This window comes from Salvelinus fontinalis, chromosome 13 (genome assembly GCF_029448725.1).
Source record: "Salvelinus fontinalis isolate EN_2023a chromosome 13, ASM2944872v1, whole genome shotgun sequence".
Classification (NCBI taxonomy): Eukaryota; Metazoa; Chordata; class Actinopteri; order Salmoniformes; family Salmonidae; genus Salvelinus; species Salvelinus fontinalis.
In genome coordinates this window covers 43,923,714-43,940,494 of record NC_074677.1, presented here as the reverse complement: position 1 = coordinate 43,940,494, position 16,781 = coordinate 43,923,714, and the positions used below count along the sequence as shown (strand labels likewise).

General features: G+C 43.4%; 1 protein-coding gene across 1 annotated transcript in view; it reads right to left on the bottom strand.

The window, feature by feature from the left end:
* The window catches only part of LOC129868755 (rho guanine nucleotide exchange factor 15-like), a 31,893-nt gene extending 24,153 nt beyond the window's left edge, over positions 1 to 7,740 (bottom strand). Inside the window, exons 1-9 of the mRNA XM_055942974.1 lie at positions 7,650 to 7,740; positions 5,793 to 6,369; positions 4,265 to 5,383; positions 4,060 to 4,111; positions 3,851 to 3,915; positions 3,109 to 3,281; positions 2,846 to 2,929; positions 2,468 to 2,628; positions 1,969 to 2,121 (exon numbers count right to left, since the gene is read on the bottom strand). Of these exons, the coding sequence (XP_055798949.1) occupies positions 1,969 to 2,121; positions 2,468 to 2,628; positions 2,846 to 2,929; positions 3,109 to 3,281; positions 3,851 to 3,915; positions 4,060 to 4,111; positions 4,265 to 5,383; positions 5,793 to 6,369; positions 7,650 to 7,658 (2,393 nt within the window). The 5' untranslated portion in view covers positions 7,659 to 7,740. The remainder of the gene's footprint in view (positions 1 to 1,968; positions 2,122 to 2,467; positions 2,629 to 2,845; positions 2,930 to 3,108; positions 3,282 to 3,850; positions 3,916 to 4,059; positions 4,112 to 4,264; positions 5,384 to 5,792; positions 6,370 to 7,649) is intronic.
* Positions 7,741 to 16,781: the final 9,041 nt, after the last annotated feature.

Below are 16,781 nucleotides of genomic sequence, written 5' to 3'. Positions count from 1 at the left end.
AAATCTGCTCGATTACCCCTTGAACTAGGCAATGTGTAATTCCCAGCTGCCTCTAAACATTCCCAGAGTCCAGCATTTCCGCAAACTGGAAATAGAAATCTATCCTTCTTTCTAGTCAATAGTCAAAAACAACTTCAATACCATGTTAAGAAGCATAGAGTCGGATGTGGAAAGATGGGAGAAAATCCCAAACTCATTCCAGGCTCAAGACTCGATCATTAAAATGAATATACTGCCATTATACTTCCATGATCCCTCTTTCACCACCATCAGTAGATTGGGATAGGCTACATTCATTGCTTGCCAAATTCATTTGGAAGAGGACCTCCCTCATGTTAAATTCTCTACCCTTCAGTGGGAAAAATGTGCAGGTGACCAAAACCGGTGGCCAAATCTTATTTTACGCCCTCTGTATTCATGGCTAAATCCTAATACCGCTGTATCCCGGCGCCCCCTGGAGGAAAATCGAGTTGCCCCTCACAGACTCCAAGACATAACCCATTCTGATATCCCACGCAAACACTGCAAACTCAAATTTGGCACTGACGTTTCGCAACTTATTTCAGTCTGGCACCTGTTTGGAAAACATATCTCTTTTCCTCAATGGTCTCAGACATTACGGAAGGCTACTGTTTCCGTGCATTACAAGACCTCCAGAAACCTGGCACTTCCTTTTTCTATTACTTACAGCTCTGTTCTGCTTTGCATGCCTTTGGGGGAAAGAATGCTCTATATACCCAACTCACAAATTGTTTATTCAGTACACAGGGATTTATTTTCGAAATGACATTGTCTGTTAATCACAATTACCCACAAAGCAATTCCTTCCCATGCTTCTTGGAAGAAAGACCAATCCATGGGTACTACTGTAATCAATTGGACCAGAGCGTGATCCAATATATAAATTGCTTCAAGAATCTCCGATCATCAAATAAAACATTACAATTTTGCCCATCGGATTTACTGCACAACAATCTCCAAATTGCTCACTGTGCCCTCAGGGGGTTCCTGGCATTTTTTTTCATTTCTGGAGATGTGTTTCATCCTGTTTCTCTGACATAATGGGGAGAAATGTACCATGTTCACCATCTATTTTTACTGTTAAATGATGACACTACTTTGGACCTGTCTCTCAAGCAGTGACATATTTGTCTGGCTGGATTAACAGCAGCCAACAAACGATAGCCTCAAGTTGGTGGGCTCCTGCATTTTCAAACAGACATCAGTGGTTGCTGTCATTCAAAGACATTATAAACATGGAAATATCTGTAGCACATATGCATGAGGCTAGCGAAAGAAACATAACAGCTCTTTCATCAGCATGTGACTCAGTAAGATTGCTAGTATGAACTACTAATCTAACTATTAGTTAGGGAAGTCCTGTGAGTGGGAGGGACATGTTTGTCTTGTCTTGTTCCGTCTGTTAATTTGTCCATGTGTACTTGTTTTACCAATAACAATAAAAACATTTGTAGACAAAAAAAAAAAAAAATATGCTGGAGTACAGAGCAAAATGTGAAAATGTTACGTCACTGTCCAAATACATAAGAGGGAAGCTATAATTTCAAATGTGGCTCTATGCTCCAGCATTTTGGATTGGAGATCAACTATTTGGTATGAGGTGACAAAAGGTCACCTTTTCTTTGAGGGTATTTTCATACATATGTTTTACCGTTTAGAAATGTATCTAGCCCCCGAAGAAGTCATAAGTATTTGGACAAATTCTCTTATAGTACTGTATATTCAGTTCAGTATTTCGTCCCATATTTCTTGCATGCAATGATTACATCAAGCTTGTGACTCTACAAACTTGTTGGATGCATTTGCAGTTTGTTTTGGTTGTGTTTTGGGTTATGTTTTACCCAATAGTCTTAAGATAAATAAATATATATATTTCAAAACTCAGAAGCACACAATCCATAAGTACATTGGCCTTATAAGGTGTTGTGGGTGAACTTATTTACTCACATGAGGGAGCTGTAGGCCCTCTCCTGGTAACCCTGGTTACGGATGTAATCGATGTAGACTGAGAAGTCGTACAGGGCGTATTGGTGGATAATGTCACACACATCAGTTATCAGAATGTTCTCATCGATCCTATTCAGAAGATCCTTCAAGAACCTGTGAGAAGAATTTGAGTGAGGGATGTTTCAACTTACGTAGGTTGGATCTCTCTTTCTTTACAGTCCCCTGTATCATTCTTTCTCCAGACCCTCTCACTCCCTCCCCCTCTCTCTCCAAACCCTCTCCCCATCCCCTCTCTTTCCATCCACTCTCCTTCTATCCCCTCTCCCTCCATCCCCTCTCTCCATCCCTTCCCCTTAATCCACTCTCTTTCCATCCCATCTCTTTCGCCCCCTCTCCTTTCATCCACTCCGTCCCTCTCCCTCCATCCCCTCTCTCTCCCCTTCCCTCCCGCCTTCCATCCACTCCTCCTCCATCTGTCTGTTTTCCAGACAACATTTACCTCTGGCTGACCTCATACACTTGGAGTATGTTGGAGAAGAGGGTCTTCTTGTCATGGATCAGCAGTGTGTCGTCAAGGTCCCGACACATTAGGAAGTGATCAGTGAGAACGTTCAGTGAGTGGAGGTACGAGGCTTCCGATGTCAATACTTCAAACATGCTCTGATAGAAAAAACATTAGTGAAATATTGTTGAACTGTTAAGAAAATGTTTCACATAGGAATTTGGTACGATAAAGGACTGGTATAAAGGACTGGTATAAAGGACTGGTAACTGACGATACAACTGACTCCTCTCTCTGCTCTCCCCTCCTTCCCTCCCTCCTCCCCCTGCCCTTCCCTTCCCTCTCCCCTCCCCTCCCCTCCACCCCTCCTCTCACCTCCTGTCTCTGCAGCTCCTCTGGACTGAGTCTCTCCAGGATCCCACTGTCTCTGACCACCGGTAACTCCTGCCACAGTGTGACCTCCGCGGAGTCCAAAAAAATAATCATATATATGATATTATTATCCCCAAAAAATCATCATATTCGAGTGCTGGCCTTTTTCATTTTTATGTGATACATTTTTGGTTCAAAACACCCTTTTTACTTGTTTACAGGAGAGGATTTAGAGTTGAGCACTCTCATTCTTTACTGAGACTGACCTCTGCGGGGCCCTTCCTGGCCCTAGAGGACTGGCCCTCAGGGGCCCCTAAGGACCCACCGCCCCTCAGCCTCATATGGAGGTCCACAGTGGCCCTGCTGGCACTCCGGCTGATGCTCTGGAGCTGGATCGCCTCCTTGATGGACTTAGCCTGGTAGATCTGGTACAGAGGTTCTGAGAGCGGAGGGGAAGGGGTTGGCAGTGGTGGGGTGAGGTGAGGTGAGGTGAGGTGGGGGAGCAATAACGAGGGAGGAGGGGGGGAGAGAGAGAGGGCCAGGGAGAGAGAGGAAGAGAGGAGAGGTAAAAAGATACACTGAGTAAACAAAACATTAAGAACACCTGCTCTCTGCATGACATAGACTGACCAGGTCAATTCAGGTGAAAGCTATGATCCCTTATTGATGTCACTTGTTAAATCTGCTTCAATCAGTGTCGATTAAGGGGAGGAGACGGGATAAAGAATGATTTTTAAGCCTTGAGATATGGATTGTGTAGGTGTGTCATTCAGAGGGTGAATGGGCAAGACAACATATTTAAGTGCCTTGGAACAGGGTACGGTAGTAGGTGCCAGGCGCACTGGTTTGTGTCAAGAACTGCAATGCTGCTGGGTTTTTCCACGCTCAACAGTTACCCGTGTGTATCAAGAATGGGTGCAACTCAATATGTGTTCCTATTTGGTATACTCGGTGTATATTGTCTCCGTGTTGTAATATCAGAAATAAAACAAAACCGAGAGTCTGTACCGTCCAGCCTCAAAGGTCCCCAGTCTGAGGAGATCCTCCTGGGACTATCTGCCTGTTCCTGTGGCCTGTGGAAGCACAATGCTGAATGTAAAACATATCTATCAATCTTTTAAACGTTTGAGATGATTCATAGCATAGATGTAAACATATGTACAGTGTTTGTGTTGTACTGTATGTTGAGAGTTGCTACTATGGCAGCTCAGACTTACTCCTCTAGGTCCTTCTCGTCCACAGTCACCCAGTCATCCCTAACATCAGCATCTGGGAGGGAAAGTGGTGATTTCATCTGGTTTCTAATATTTCTCCATTGATTCCTTATTCAATTGTGAGCATTTTCCCCATATAAATAGAATTTCTAGATTCATAACCAAATCAACCATAAAATCCATATTTTAAAGTTCTTCTTCTACCCACCTGTGGATGAGTGTAGGCTGGGACGGCTAGGGCCACTGGGCTCAGGGTTAGGTGGAAGAGGTTTCATTGGAATCTGAGGTCTGAGTTGAGGAGGGCGGGGCATGATGGGGCTGGGGAGAAGGCGGAGATCATGTAAAACAGGAAGTGGAGGCAGAGGTCGCAGGATTGGCTGATGGGAGTTGCCATTGGAGATGGAGGGAGGAGTCTGAGGGGAAGGCTTACTCTTCTGGATGTCTGACTTTGAACTTGAGATTAGTAGGCCAGAGAGAGAGGGAGTGGACATGCTCTGGAGAAGGGTTCTCTGGAGATGATCCTTCGGAGGAGAGGGATGCTGCGTCTTGTGCGTCAGTGGAGGTTTCATCAGGCGTGGGGGTGGGAGTGGGGGTGGATGTGGTTCTTCTCTGTCAAACATGGGCATGGCCTCATATGTAACCTCCTCATATGTCTCAGTTTTGTTTTGAGGGGGTCTAATCTGCTTGGTGTGTGAGCTGTGCTGGTGTGAGCTGTGCTGGTGTGAGCTGTGTTGTTGTGTGCTATGCTGATATGAGCTGTGCTGTGAGCAGATCATCAGGGCCAGGGAAGATTCTGCATTGGATGATGTGTTATGTTTTGAAGGGAAGGATATCTGGCTGTTATTCTCGCTGACCTCGTGAACTCTGACCTCTCTGTGCTCACTGAACACTGCAGCTGTCTCTGTCTGGCACCCTGTCTGACTTTTCCCCCCTCGCTCATCTGCTCTGAAAGGTCCCAACATCTCTTCATTCACCTCCTTCCTCTCTCTCTTCTGGTCCTCATTCCCTCGTTTTTCTTTCTCTTCATCCCCTGCCACGTCTATGTAGTCATCTTCCTCCTCTTCCTTCCCCTCCTTCACCACCCTCTTCTGGTGCTCATTTCCTCGTTTGTCTTTTTCTTCATCCCCTATCACCTCTAAATAGTTATCTTCCTCTTCCTCCAGGGGAACCCAGACTAACTTCATGCCAGTTCTCCTCAGGTGACAGATGCACTGGCACTGTGCCGTGTTGCCATGGTGACCACTAGGGGTGGCTGCCGAGCCTGGGGTTTGTCCGCTCTCAATGGCAACACACACAGGCGCTTCATCCACCTCACTACCATCGGGAGCTGAAAGACAGCGCGTGATATTGTGTTGTGAGTCTGAAATACACTGTGCTCGTTTGTTCATTTGTTACTTACGTAGTGCCACATTATTATATCAAATAATCCATTCCGTGTGAACCTAACCTCGGCACCCAGAACCAAACCTCCCGCTACTCAATTTTTACATTGATGTCACAAGAGACTACTAACATAAAACAGATTCTGTACGTCTGAGACATGATCGTTGTTTTCTCTTCCTCATAGACCTATGGACATGGATATATAGGAACATCAATATACCACAAGGTTTCCTCTGTTCCTTCATGTGCAGCAACGCACCCTTTCTCACGTAATTCGTTGTCAGAAAATAGCGCTGACTTCTAATCATTTTACAAAGGAACGTTCTGAGGTTAAGAGATGTGACTCGGCTTACCTGATCTGTTTCCTCGTCCATGTCCAGGTGTGTGAAGTGTACACGGATGGTTGTCTGTCTCCTGCCCCAGGGGCACGGCATCACTCTGTGCTGTGGGTTGTGCTGTAGGTTGTGTGTGAGGGCCAGAACGTGGCTTTCTCAATGGTACCGGAGGTGGTATGATGCTGAGTTCCACAGAAGGGCTCATTATTATAGCATCATGGTCGGCCTGCCGGGCCCTTGTCTGTCCTCTGTTACTGTCTGCCTGCTGTCCTGCCTCTGTCCTTGTCCTTGTCCACCCCACCACCCCACCGTCTCCCTGCTTTGCCCCAGTCACGGTCTCTGCCCCTGTTCTTGTCTCTAGTCCTGCCTGCCCCATCACCTCATTCTCCTGGCTGCTGAACTTACGCACAATCCTCTTCACCTTCCCCTCCGGTGGTTGATGTTGTTTCCTCTCCTGGCTCCTCTCCCCTGATGGGGGTTGGTTCGGGTTTGGTCTGTTCTGGTTTCTGGTCTGGAAGTGGTTTGGGATGTTTGGCCCCAAGGGTTTGAGGTTGGAAGGATTTGGGGGAACGACGGCTCTGGGTCGAAGTCTGGACTTCATTAACAACAAGAACATTGATTAAAAACTTTATTATCAAACCAATTATTCTTACGGCTCACCACTATTTGTTACTTTTACACTGAGCAAAAATATGAACACAACATGTAAAGTGTATGTCCCATGTTTCATGAGCTGAAATAAAAGATCCCTGACATTTTCCATAGGCACAAAAAAATGGTATTTCTCTCAAATGTGGCATATACACAAGCTGAATAAACTGCATAATGATTACACAGGTGCACTTGTGCTGGGGGGCAATAAAGTCCACTCTAAAATGTACAGTTTTGTCACACAACACAATGCCACAGATCTCAAGTTGCCAGATAGTCTCATGCCATCAGAGCTGTTGCCAGATAATTGAATGTTCATTTCTCTAACATAAGCCACCTCCAAAGTTGTTTTCGAGAACTTGGCAGCACATCAAACCGGCCTCACAACCGCAGACCACATCCGGCTTCTTCAACTACAGGATCGTCCGAGACCAGCCACTCGGACAGCTGATGAAACTGTTGGTTTGCACGACTAAAGAATCTCTGCACATATCGGCGTTGTGTGGGCGAGCGGTTTGGTGATGTAAACCGAGCGCACCCATGGTGGCAGTGTGGTTATGGTACGGGCAGGCATAAGTTATGGACAACGAACAAAATTGCATTTTATCGATGGCAATTTGAATGCACAGAGATACTGAAAAGGAGGGGGGCAACAATCCACAAGCCACAATCAACAGCATGATCAACTCTATGCAAAACAGATGTGTTGCGCTGCGTGAGGCAAATGGTGGTCAAACCAGATACTGACTGGTTTTCTGATCCACGCCCCTACTGTTTTTATGTGTCTGTCACCAACAGATGCATACCTGTATTCCTAGTCATGTGAAATCCATAGATTAGGTCCTAATTCATTTATTTCAATTGACTGATTTGCTTATATGAACTGTAACTCAGTAAAATTCCTTGAAATTGTTTCAAGTTGCTTTTATATTTTTGTTCAGGGCAGCTGAAAAGGGCCTCAGCTATTACTCTCTAGATCTTTGAAACGCTACATAGATCAGCTGGGAAAGTAAGTTAAAGATCACCACAAGGGAGTTGACACAGGAGAACTCAATCCCTTTCATAAAATGGTCATTCAGCAGACACGTTCATCCAAAGCATCATAAATAACTGTCAGTGACACTTTCAGCATGTGAAGTTGAACCATGAAGTTGAATAGGGTGCCAATTGGGATGCCAGAATGACTTTGATGATAATTAGTAGATATTATGAATATTTACATACCACGATCATGTCTTTTCCTGCATGTAGTCCTCTGTGAGATTGAGAGTGGTGTGTTGTAGACTACTTTCATTTTACAGTGGGCCAGATAGGGGGTCACTTCTGTGTTTTGTCTGTAGATTTACCCCGTACTCTCTTAGTCATAGGGGAAGTCCTTAAAGGGGAAGTTCACCCAAAAACACTTCTGGGCCCTTTATAACAGTTGCCTGGTCGTTTGTCAGTTCCCCAGACAGTTTTTAGGGTCATTGCTTGAGTATTTAGATGTACAGTGCATTCGGGAAAGTATTCAGACCCCTTGACTTTTTCCACATTTTGTTATGTTACAGCCATATTCTAAAATGTATTAAATATTTCCCCCCTCATCAATATACCCCATAATGACAAAGCAAAAACAGTTTTTTAGATCATAAAAAAAAATATATATATTACATTTATGTAGGTATTCAGACTCTTTACTCAGTACTTTGTTGAAGCACCTTTGGGAGTGATTAAAGCCGCGAGTCTTCTTGGATATGATGCTACAAGCATGGCACATCTGTATTTGGGGAGTTGCTCCCAATCTTCTCTGCAGATCCTCTGAAGCTCTGTCACGTTGGATGGGGAATGCCTGGCCATGCAGTCATGGGTGAACAGGGAGTACAGGAGGGGACTGAGCATGCACCCCTGAGGGGCCCCCGTGTTGAGGATCAGCTTGGCATATGTGTTGTTACCTACCCTTACCACCTGGGGGCGGCCCATCAGGGAGTCCAGGATCCAACTGCATGGGGGAGGTGTTTAGTCCAAGGGTCCTTAGCTTAGTGATGAGCTTTGAGGGCACTATGGTGTTGAACGCTGAGCTGTAGTCAATGAAAAGCCTACTCACAAAGGTGTTCCTTTTTGTCCAGGTGGGAAAGGGCAGTGTGGAGTGCAACAGAAATTGCATCATCTGTGGATCTGTTGGGGCGGTATGCAAATTGAAGTGGGTCTAGGGTTTCTGGGATAATGGTGTTGATGTGAGCCATGACCATGGCTACACTTCATGCCTACAGACGTGAGTGCTACAGGTCGGTAGTCATTTAGACAGGTTACCTTAGTGTTCTTAAACACAGGGACTATTGTGGTCTGCTTGAAACATGTTGGTATTACAGACTCAGACAGGGAGAGGTTGAAAATGTCAGCGAAGACACTTGCTAGTTGGTCAGCGCATGTTTGGAGAACACGTCCTGATAATTCGTCTGGCAGCTGTTACCGGAGGCAGCTATTCTATCTTGCCGATACAGCGTAAAACCCGCCAGCTGTGTTTTATGAATGTCGTCGTTCAGCCACGACTCGGTGAAACATAAGATATTATAGTTTTAATGTCCCGTTGGTAGGATATTCGTGATCATAGCTCGTCTACTTTGTTATCCAATGATTGTACGTTAGCTAACAGGACTGATGGTAGAGGCAGATTACCCACTCGCCTTTGGATCCTTACAAGGCACCCCAACCTATGTCCCCAATATCTCTGTCTCTTTCTCATGCGAATGATGGGGATGTGGGCCTTATCGGGTGTCTGAAAATAAATCCTTTGTGTCCGAATTGTTAAAGAAAAATGATTTGTCCAGTACGAGGTGAAAAATCGCTGTCCTGGTAACCAGAAGCTCTTTTCGGTCATAAGAGACGATTATTCGGTTAACCTTACTTTACCTTCAGAGATGACTAAACGGTAGCCTAGCTAGCTACCATCTCTTTGTTTACTTCCTTTCATTTTGATTTCCTTTCTTGAAGACCAATAGTAAGACACTCCTTCATCCCGCATCCTGTAATTATCCATTTTAGAACCACGAAGAACAGTATCTACCAGATTACAGACCATATGGAAGACTTTTGCGCTAGCATGAAAAAGGTCTTTGTTTTTCTTTATTTTTTACATTAAACACCACATTTATTTGGCAATTCAATGCAGCGACATCAATCGTTGTTTATGTAACAATAAATACACCGTTTTTAATGCATTTTAGGTAAGAAAATCAGCATTTTGATATAAAAATACAGAATGCTAAATACTCAAACAATGGACCTAAAACTGTCTGGGGCATTGACAGGCAATTGTTATAAAGGGTCCAGATGTGTTTTTTGGGTAAACTTCCCCTTTAACTTGTGCTTTTGGTTCACTTTGTTTATGATGTATACTGTGTATCCAACGTGATGTGTTTGTTACAACACATTGTACTGTTTGCCTATGATAACCTACAGTGTCTTTAAACTAATTATTGTATCATTGTGGAGTGACACTTTTTTTTTTTAATCGCTCTGACTATACAACATTATTTTTGTCCTTTACTTTATACTGTATGACAATCAGGGAGAACATTTAGCGATAGATTGGCGTGTCTGATAGTCTAACATGTCTCATCCCCTGGGAGATAAAATATACTGTAGAGTCCATTCTGACTGTGACTGGGTTGGAAGCAGTGTGCTTTTGAGGTAGATGTAGGCACAGGAAGTTTGGAATGTGTTTATCGTATGGGGAACTACTTTCACGCATCTTAATTTCATTTCTCTTTCAAAGATATAATGAGGAACATGTTAAGTGTATTTTTTTGAGAAGTGCTACAGTACACCACAATCCTGGGTACTATGCAGGTTCAGGTTGTACAACTCATGTACACCGCATTTGACACAACGGTTGTAATACAATTCATATTTTTGTGATATAATGGAGAATTTGTCTGCACAAAAATGTTTACCACTGTGCGGTGTTCCCACAACACATACTTTTTTTGTGTGGACAGACTTTCCGTTCTATCAAAACTTTTGTACCAAATGTGTTGTACAGTAGTTGTACAACTTGAGTGTGTACAGAAACCTCTTCTGGATTGTGAGGTAAAACTGAATGAGAATAAATAAGTGTGCATTTACAGGAGTGCATGGCAGGGTTTTATACAGGCTCATACAAGACAAATCAATCTGAAAGTCAACTACAAAGATGTTTTATCTGATGGTTATAAACAACTACAACATATATAAACGCAGCAAAAAAAGAAACGTCCTCTCACTGTCAACTGAGTTTATTTTCAGCAAACTTAACATGAGTAAATATTTGTATGAACATAACAAGATTCAACAACTGAGACATAAACTGAACAAGTTCCACAGACATGTGACTAACAGAAATGGAATAATGTGTCCCTGAACAAAGGGGGGTCAAAATCAAAAGTAACAGTCAGTATCTGGTGTGGCCACCAGCTGCATTAAGTACTGCAGTGCATCTCCTCATGGACTGCACCAGATTTGCCAGTTCTTGCTGTGAGATGTTACCCCACTCTTCCACCAAGGCACCTGCAAGTTCCCAGGTCTTTCCGGGGGGGAATGGCCCTAGCCCTAGCCCTCACCCTCCGATCCAACAGGTCCCAGACATGCTCAATGGGATTGAGATCCGGGCTCTTCGCTGGCCATGGCAGAACACTGACATTCCTGTCTTGCAGGAAATCACACACAGAACAAGTAGTATGGCTGGTGGCATTGTCATGCTGGAGGGTCATGTCAGGATGAGCCTGCAGGAAGGGTACCACATGAGGGAGGAGGATGTCTTCCCTGTAACGCACAGCATTGAGATTTCCTGCAATGACAAGGAGGCGAATCCGACAATCACCACTGGTGAGACAAAACCGCGACTCGTCAGTGAAGAGCACTTTTTGACAGTCCTGTCTGGTCCAGCGACGGTGGGTTTGTGCCCATAGGCGACGCTGTTGCAGGTGATGTCTGGTGAGGACCTGCCTTACAACAGGCCTACAAGCCCTCAGTCCAGCCTCTCTCAGCCTATTGTGGACAGTCTGAGCACTGATGGAGTGATTGTGTGTTCCTGGTGTAACTCGGGCAGTTGTTGTTGCCATCCTGTACCTGTCCTGCAGCTGTGATGTTCGGATGTACCGATTCTGTGCAGGTGTTGTTACATGTGGCCTGCCACTGCGAGGACGATCTGCTGTCCATCCTGTCTCCATGTAGCACTGTCTTAGGCGTCTCACAGCACAGACATTGCAATTTATTGCCCTGGCCACATCTACAGTCCTCATGCTTCCTTGCAGCATGCCTAAGGCACATTCACGCAGATGAGCAGGAACCCTGGGCATCTTGCTTTTGGTGTTTTTCATAGTCAGTAGAAAGGCCTCTTTAGTGTCCTAAGTTTTCATAACTGTGACCTTAATTGCCTACCGTCTGTAAGCTGTTAGTGTCTTAACGACCATTCCTCAGGTGCATGTTCATTAATTGTTTATGGTTCATTGAACAAGCATGGGAAACCGTGTTTAAACCCTTTACAATGAAGATCTGTGAAGTTATTTGGATTTTTACAAATTATCTTTGAAAGACAGGGTCCTGAAAAAGGGGCATTTCTTTTTTTCCTGAGATTACGTTATAAAGCATTAAACATCATCACAATTCTTATCCATTACTTACTCTAACAAGTCCTGTAAGTTTGGAGTAATGGAGTTTGGTCAATCTGTCTATATAGCTATTGGTTGAAGCTCACTGTTAAATTCATATTTCCCTACCATCATATCTAAGCCAATATGACACCAATCACAATGAAAATGCATAATACCAACTTCATTGGAGGTACACAACGTCATGAGCTGTCCTCTGTTACAAAGAAACACATCTAGATTTTTTTACAGGATTGTTAGCAATTTATTTAAGAGTATTTCTTGAGTCTATCTAGATAAAATTCTAGACATCGGATTAAAACGAAACTGTAGCGTCCATAAAGTGACCATTAAATTAAAGAAATTACGGATTGACTCAATTTGAAGGTGCAACAGTTTTCATTAAATGTATAATTTATCACTCTCACATTTACATTTCTGTCCATTAAGAAACAACAATGTGTTACCTTTTTGTGGCATTTCTGACAGTGCTAACATATTTATTCAAGAGTTCTTTCAAACCAGGCCAGCAACACGGTCACCGCTGTCGGCGTACCTGGAAGAGAGCTCGGTCCACTCTTCTCAAGACCACCTCCAAGTATCGTCAACAGGCGGACCGCCACCGGACCCCCGGCTCCCCGCTATCGTCTCGGGCAGAGGGTATGGCTGTCTGCTCGGGATCTGCCTCTCCGGGTAGAATCCCGCTAACTTTCCCCCCGTTTTATCGGCCCTTTCCCCATCTCCAAGATCCTTAGCCCCTCTGCTGTACGTCTTCTGTTGCCTCGCACCCTTCGTATACATCCCACGTTTCATGTATCCAGGCTTAAACCTCTGTCTCGCAGCCCTCTGTCTCTTCTTTCTGCTGTAAAAAGTTAAAAGAGCAAATGAAATGTGACCCTACTTTATCACTCATCATCAATGATGCTTTTAACGCCTATACTGTTTTGCAGTATAGGCGTAAAGTATAGGCGTAAGTATTTAACAGATATTGTTTCAATTCAACCCCCAATAGACCTAGTGTTTCAAGCTCTGGTTGATTTAAAATGTTATGATATTTAGTGAAAAAAAAAAATCTTTGGTTGTCAACACGACCAAATATCATCATCATTTGAAGTAGATGTATCTTCTGCTTGGTTAGTTCCATTTGTACTGCTGCCTTAGTCTGGCTTAATTCCAAACACAATTCAATATCACGTTTGAAATACAATAAATAGCATTGACCACAAGTTAAGAAATTATATGTTGGATTTACGTCTCCAACTCAACCAAAAATAAAAGATAAACAACGGGATTAAGCCAGTTGCTCAGATGGAACTATCCGAGCAGTAGGTACGTCTCCTTTAAATGTTGATATTTACTTGCTTTGTCAACCAAACACAATTCAATATTACTTTTGTAATACAGTAAATAACCTAAAGTTAAGAAAATGTACAAACTAATGTAACATTCAATTTTAAAATGAGTATCACATCCATGGCCACATTGAGGTTACTGTAACTATGCATTTCTTCTTATGTAATCATATAAAGCTTGCATGTTCAAGATAGCATGCATACTGTAGGTCGTTGCAGGTCTGTGGAGATGTTCACAATTGCTGTAATAATCGGTGCAGAATCTCAAACGGCATTGATCACTTGCACCATGTACACCAGGAACTAGAAGCACAAGCATTTCGCTACACTCGCATTAACATCTGCTAACCATGTGTATGTGACAAATATTTGATTTGATTTGTAATGTCATTTCAACTGCAATCCAGATAGTTTGGTTCAGCAATCAAATGAAGCACAGTCATAACATATTCATCTGTTGTATAAATAAACAAAAAATCTGACATTGTTTTTCATTGGAATTTGGTTGTGCTTTCAGATCGTTGAAAGCATAAGGATAACACAATGGAAATTCAACAAACGTTTGGTTTTTGGTCTTTTTGAGTGGGTGAATATCGTTGTAATCTCATTGATCAACGTCTCAAACAAATATTACCCAAGTGTCCACGTTGAAATGATGTGGTGTGTGCCCAGTAGGCACCGTGCCTGACGACTGACTTGCTGATTTTTAAAAACTACGACTAAATACACCTTGTAGTGACCATTCCCCCTTTAAATTCAAACTGACCCCTGAACAACCCAATTACTATGGGGAACAACCAGCAGCACTTACACAGTTTTTAAACATTTGGCTGCCAACCCAGCCATTTTATACATTTTCCGGATTGAACCCGATTGAAAATAAAATAAAAGGCCCAAGATTCCCTCTCACACCCAGCCGCCAGCTGCTTCTTGCTAATGAGCACAGCAGGGGGGCATAGGGGGGCTGGGTTGGGCTGGGCAGCAGGAGAACCTGGGTTTGAGATGGAGACTTCTCCGCTCCACCTCACAGTGTGCAAGGGAGTTCACTGCCAATTCTCACTATTCTCCAGCCTGGTCAATCCACCAATGAAAATAACTACATCATTATGGGAATAAGGAGTGGTAAAGAAATGTGGAGTTTAGTTGCTGTTGTTGAGAATGAATATATATATTTGAGTTTTGCAAGTGTGTGTTTCTATCTAAGTAAAAGCATGTGGTGTAGCCTTGTCCAGTCCCACTAGGCAAAAACTGGTTGAATCAACATTTTTCCCATGTATTTCAACCCCAAAAATCTATGTGACGACATTGAACAAATGTGGAAAACTAATTGGATATGAAATAAGTCATCAACGTAAGGGTATCTCGTCTTTTTTTCACCCAACGTTTAACCTCAATCCAATGACATGGTGATTTTTGGGGGATTTCACGTTGAATTCACATTAGTTGACAACTCATTCAAATGTAAACCAAAGGCAGACGATGAACTGACGCCTGTGCCCAGTGGGGTGCTCTTTGAGCGTCCGTTGGATGAGTGTGCAATCTAATCATGTTCCACTAGATGGCGGTGTTTCATCAGGAAAACAACTGCAATTATACAGAATCAGATCCCCACACTGGCTATAGCACAGTTCAGTTTGAACTGAGCAGGAATTAAGTGAAACAGTGGAAAATATATTGTACATATACAATAAAGTAAAGTTTTCAGACAGTTTAACTATTGAACAGGCCTATAATGTGTCAATGTAAAGCTAGTAGTCTACCATTGGGGAGGCTCCTTGAGTATTGAGCAGATATTAGCTACATTTATCATCTGTCATGACAGTGTGCAGCATGCCAGCCATGTGGAGACTTAATGGGATGTTAATGTCCCTCTGTGTTCTGGGCACTAATTATTAATAAGCTAGGTGCCCTCCACCACCTGACTAATAAGCAGAGCTTATTAGAGGTCATTCCATTCACCAACATTGAAGATGCTACTGTCCCATCTATTCCTCATTAGAATGAGAAAAAAGTGTTTTTGTACTCATTATGGTACTGTCCCACAAATTGACATATTTGTTGACATACTGGTGGTATATGTGTGGCTATGCTTAAAAAGGAAGCAGAACATTTGTGATATATGTAATTTCCTGTCAGATAGAATGTACATGTAGAATGTTAAAGTTTCCTCTTATGATATGGGATATTCTATAATGCCGTATATGACTTATCACTGTAATATGTCAATTCCTGATTACAGTAATAAGTCAAATGGCATTACCAAATATACTATTTTGAAATCCTGTGTTCCTGTTTCTATATGTGTGTTCTTCTTTGACAGCCAGTGAACCCCACAGCTCAACCCTGACAGGCTGGGAGGATTGTGACCTCTGAACTGTGCTGGGTTCGTCATGGAACCTGAACCTGGGCTTGAGCATTCCTCACCTTCAACTGGGGCCTGCAAGTTTGCTGTGCTCACACACCACAGACCGAACACAGTGCGTGCATGCATGTGTGCGTGTGTGTGTGTGTGTGCGCATGATGGGATGATGACGGGATGACGGGATGATGGAATCCCTGCCTGAAGTGACAGGGAGCTGTCAATCAAAGACCTAAACCGTCCAGGTACAGAGGTGTCTGATGTCACCTGGCCTGCTCTGCTCTGCTCGGACGATGCCTGGCATGTCATCACATGTCCTCATCATCCAGGGCTACTGTTGGCCCAGAGGGAAGGTCACAGAAGTGGTGCTATGGGATTAGCTGCATGGCAGATCACGTCACTCAGGGTGAATCTCAATTGTATTATCTTGATTCCTCATGTCCTATCTCCTTGTCTCCTTCTCAACACACACTTGAAGAGAAGATCCAAGTTGACGAACATCAGATCTTGTTCTCCAATTTGTTTTGAGAGGGAAACGAGGAGGGAGGACATGAGGAATCAAAGAAATACAATTGAGATTCACTCTCACTGTTATAATGCAACCTATTGGAGAAGTAAAAGGGTTATTTAAAATGAGAGTAATAAGAAAAAGTGCTTTTGATGCCGTCTTGTAGATTTCATTCATGACAACAGGACATTTATTTTGGAGAAATGAAACTGCCACTTCATTGGAAATTCTCTCAATTGTCTGTCAGTTCCCTTTCAGCTATGGGGAGTTTGCATGCTAGCACCCTCTGCTGAAGAATATTAGAATCATGCCTGATTCATTTATTAAATTCTTCCACTCTTCACCTAGAGCTTAGCAGAACAATTCACAATTAATTGGAACGCGAAATGTATCAGTCTTTACTTCAACTTAACTGTTACACTTAAGGAGGGCGTGCTGATCCTGAGTTGCAGGATAGAGGGGTGGATCTGGGCTCATGGTCGGATCACATGGAGCTATCCTCCCAGCATGGCAAAATAGAGCCGGCTGAGA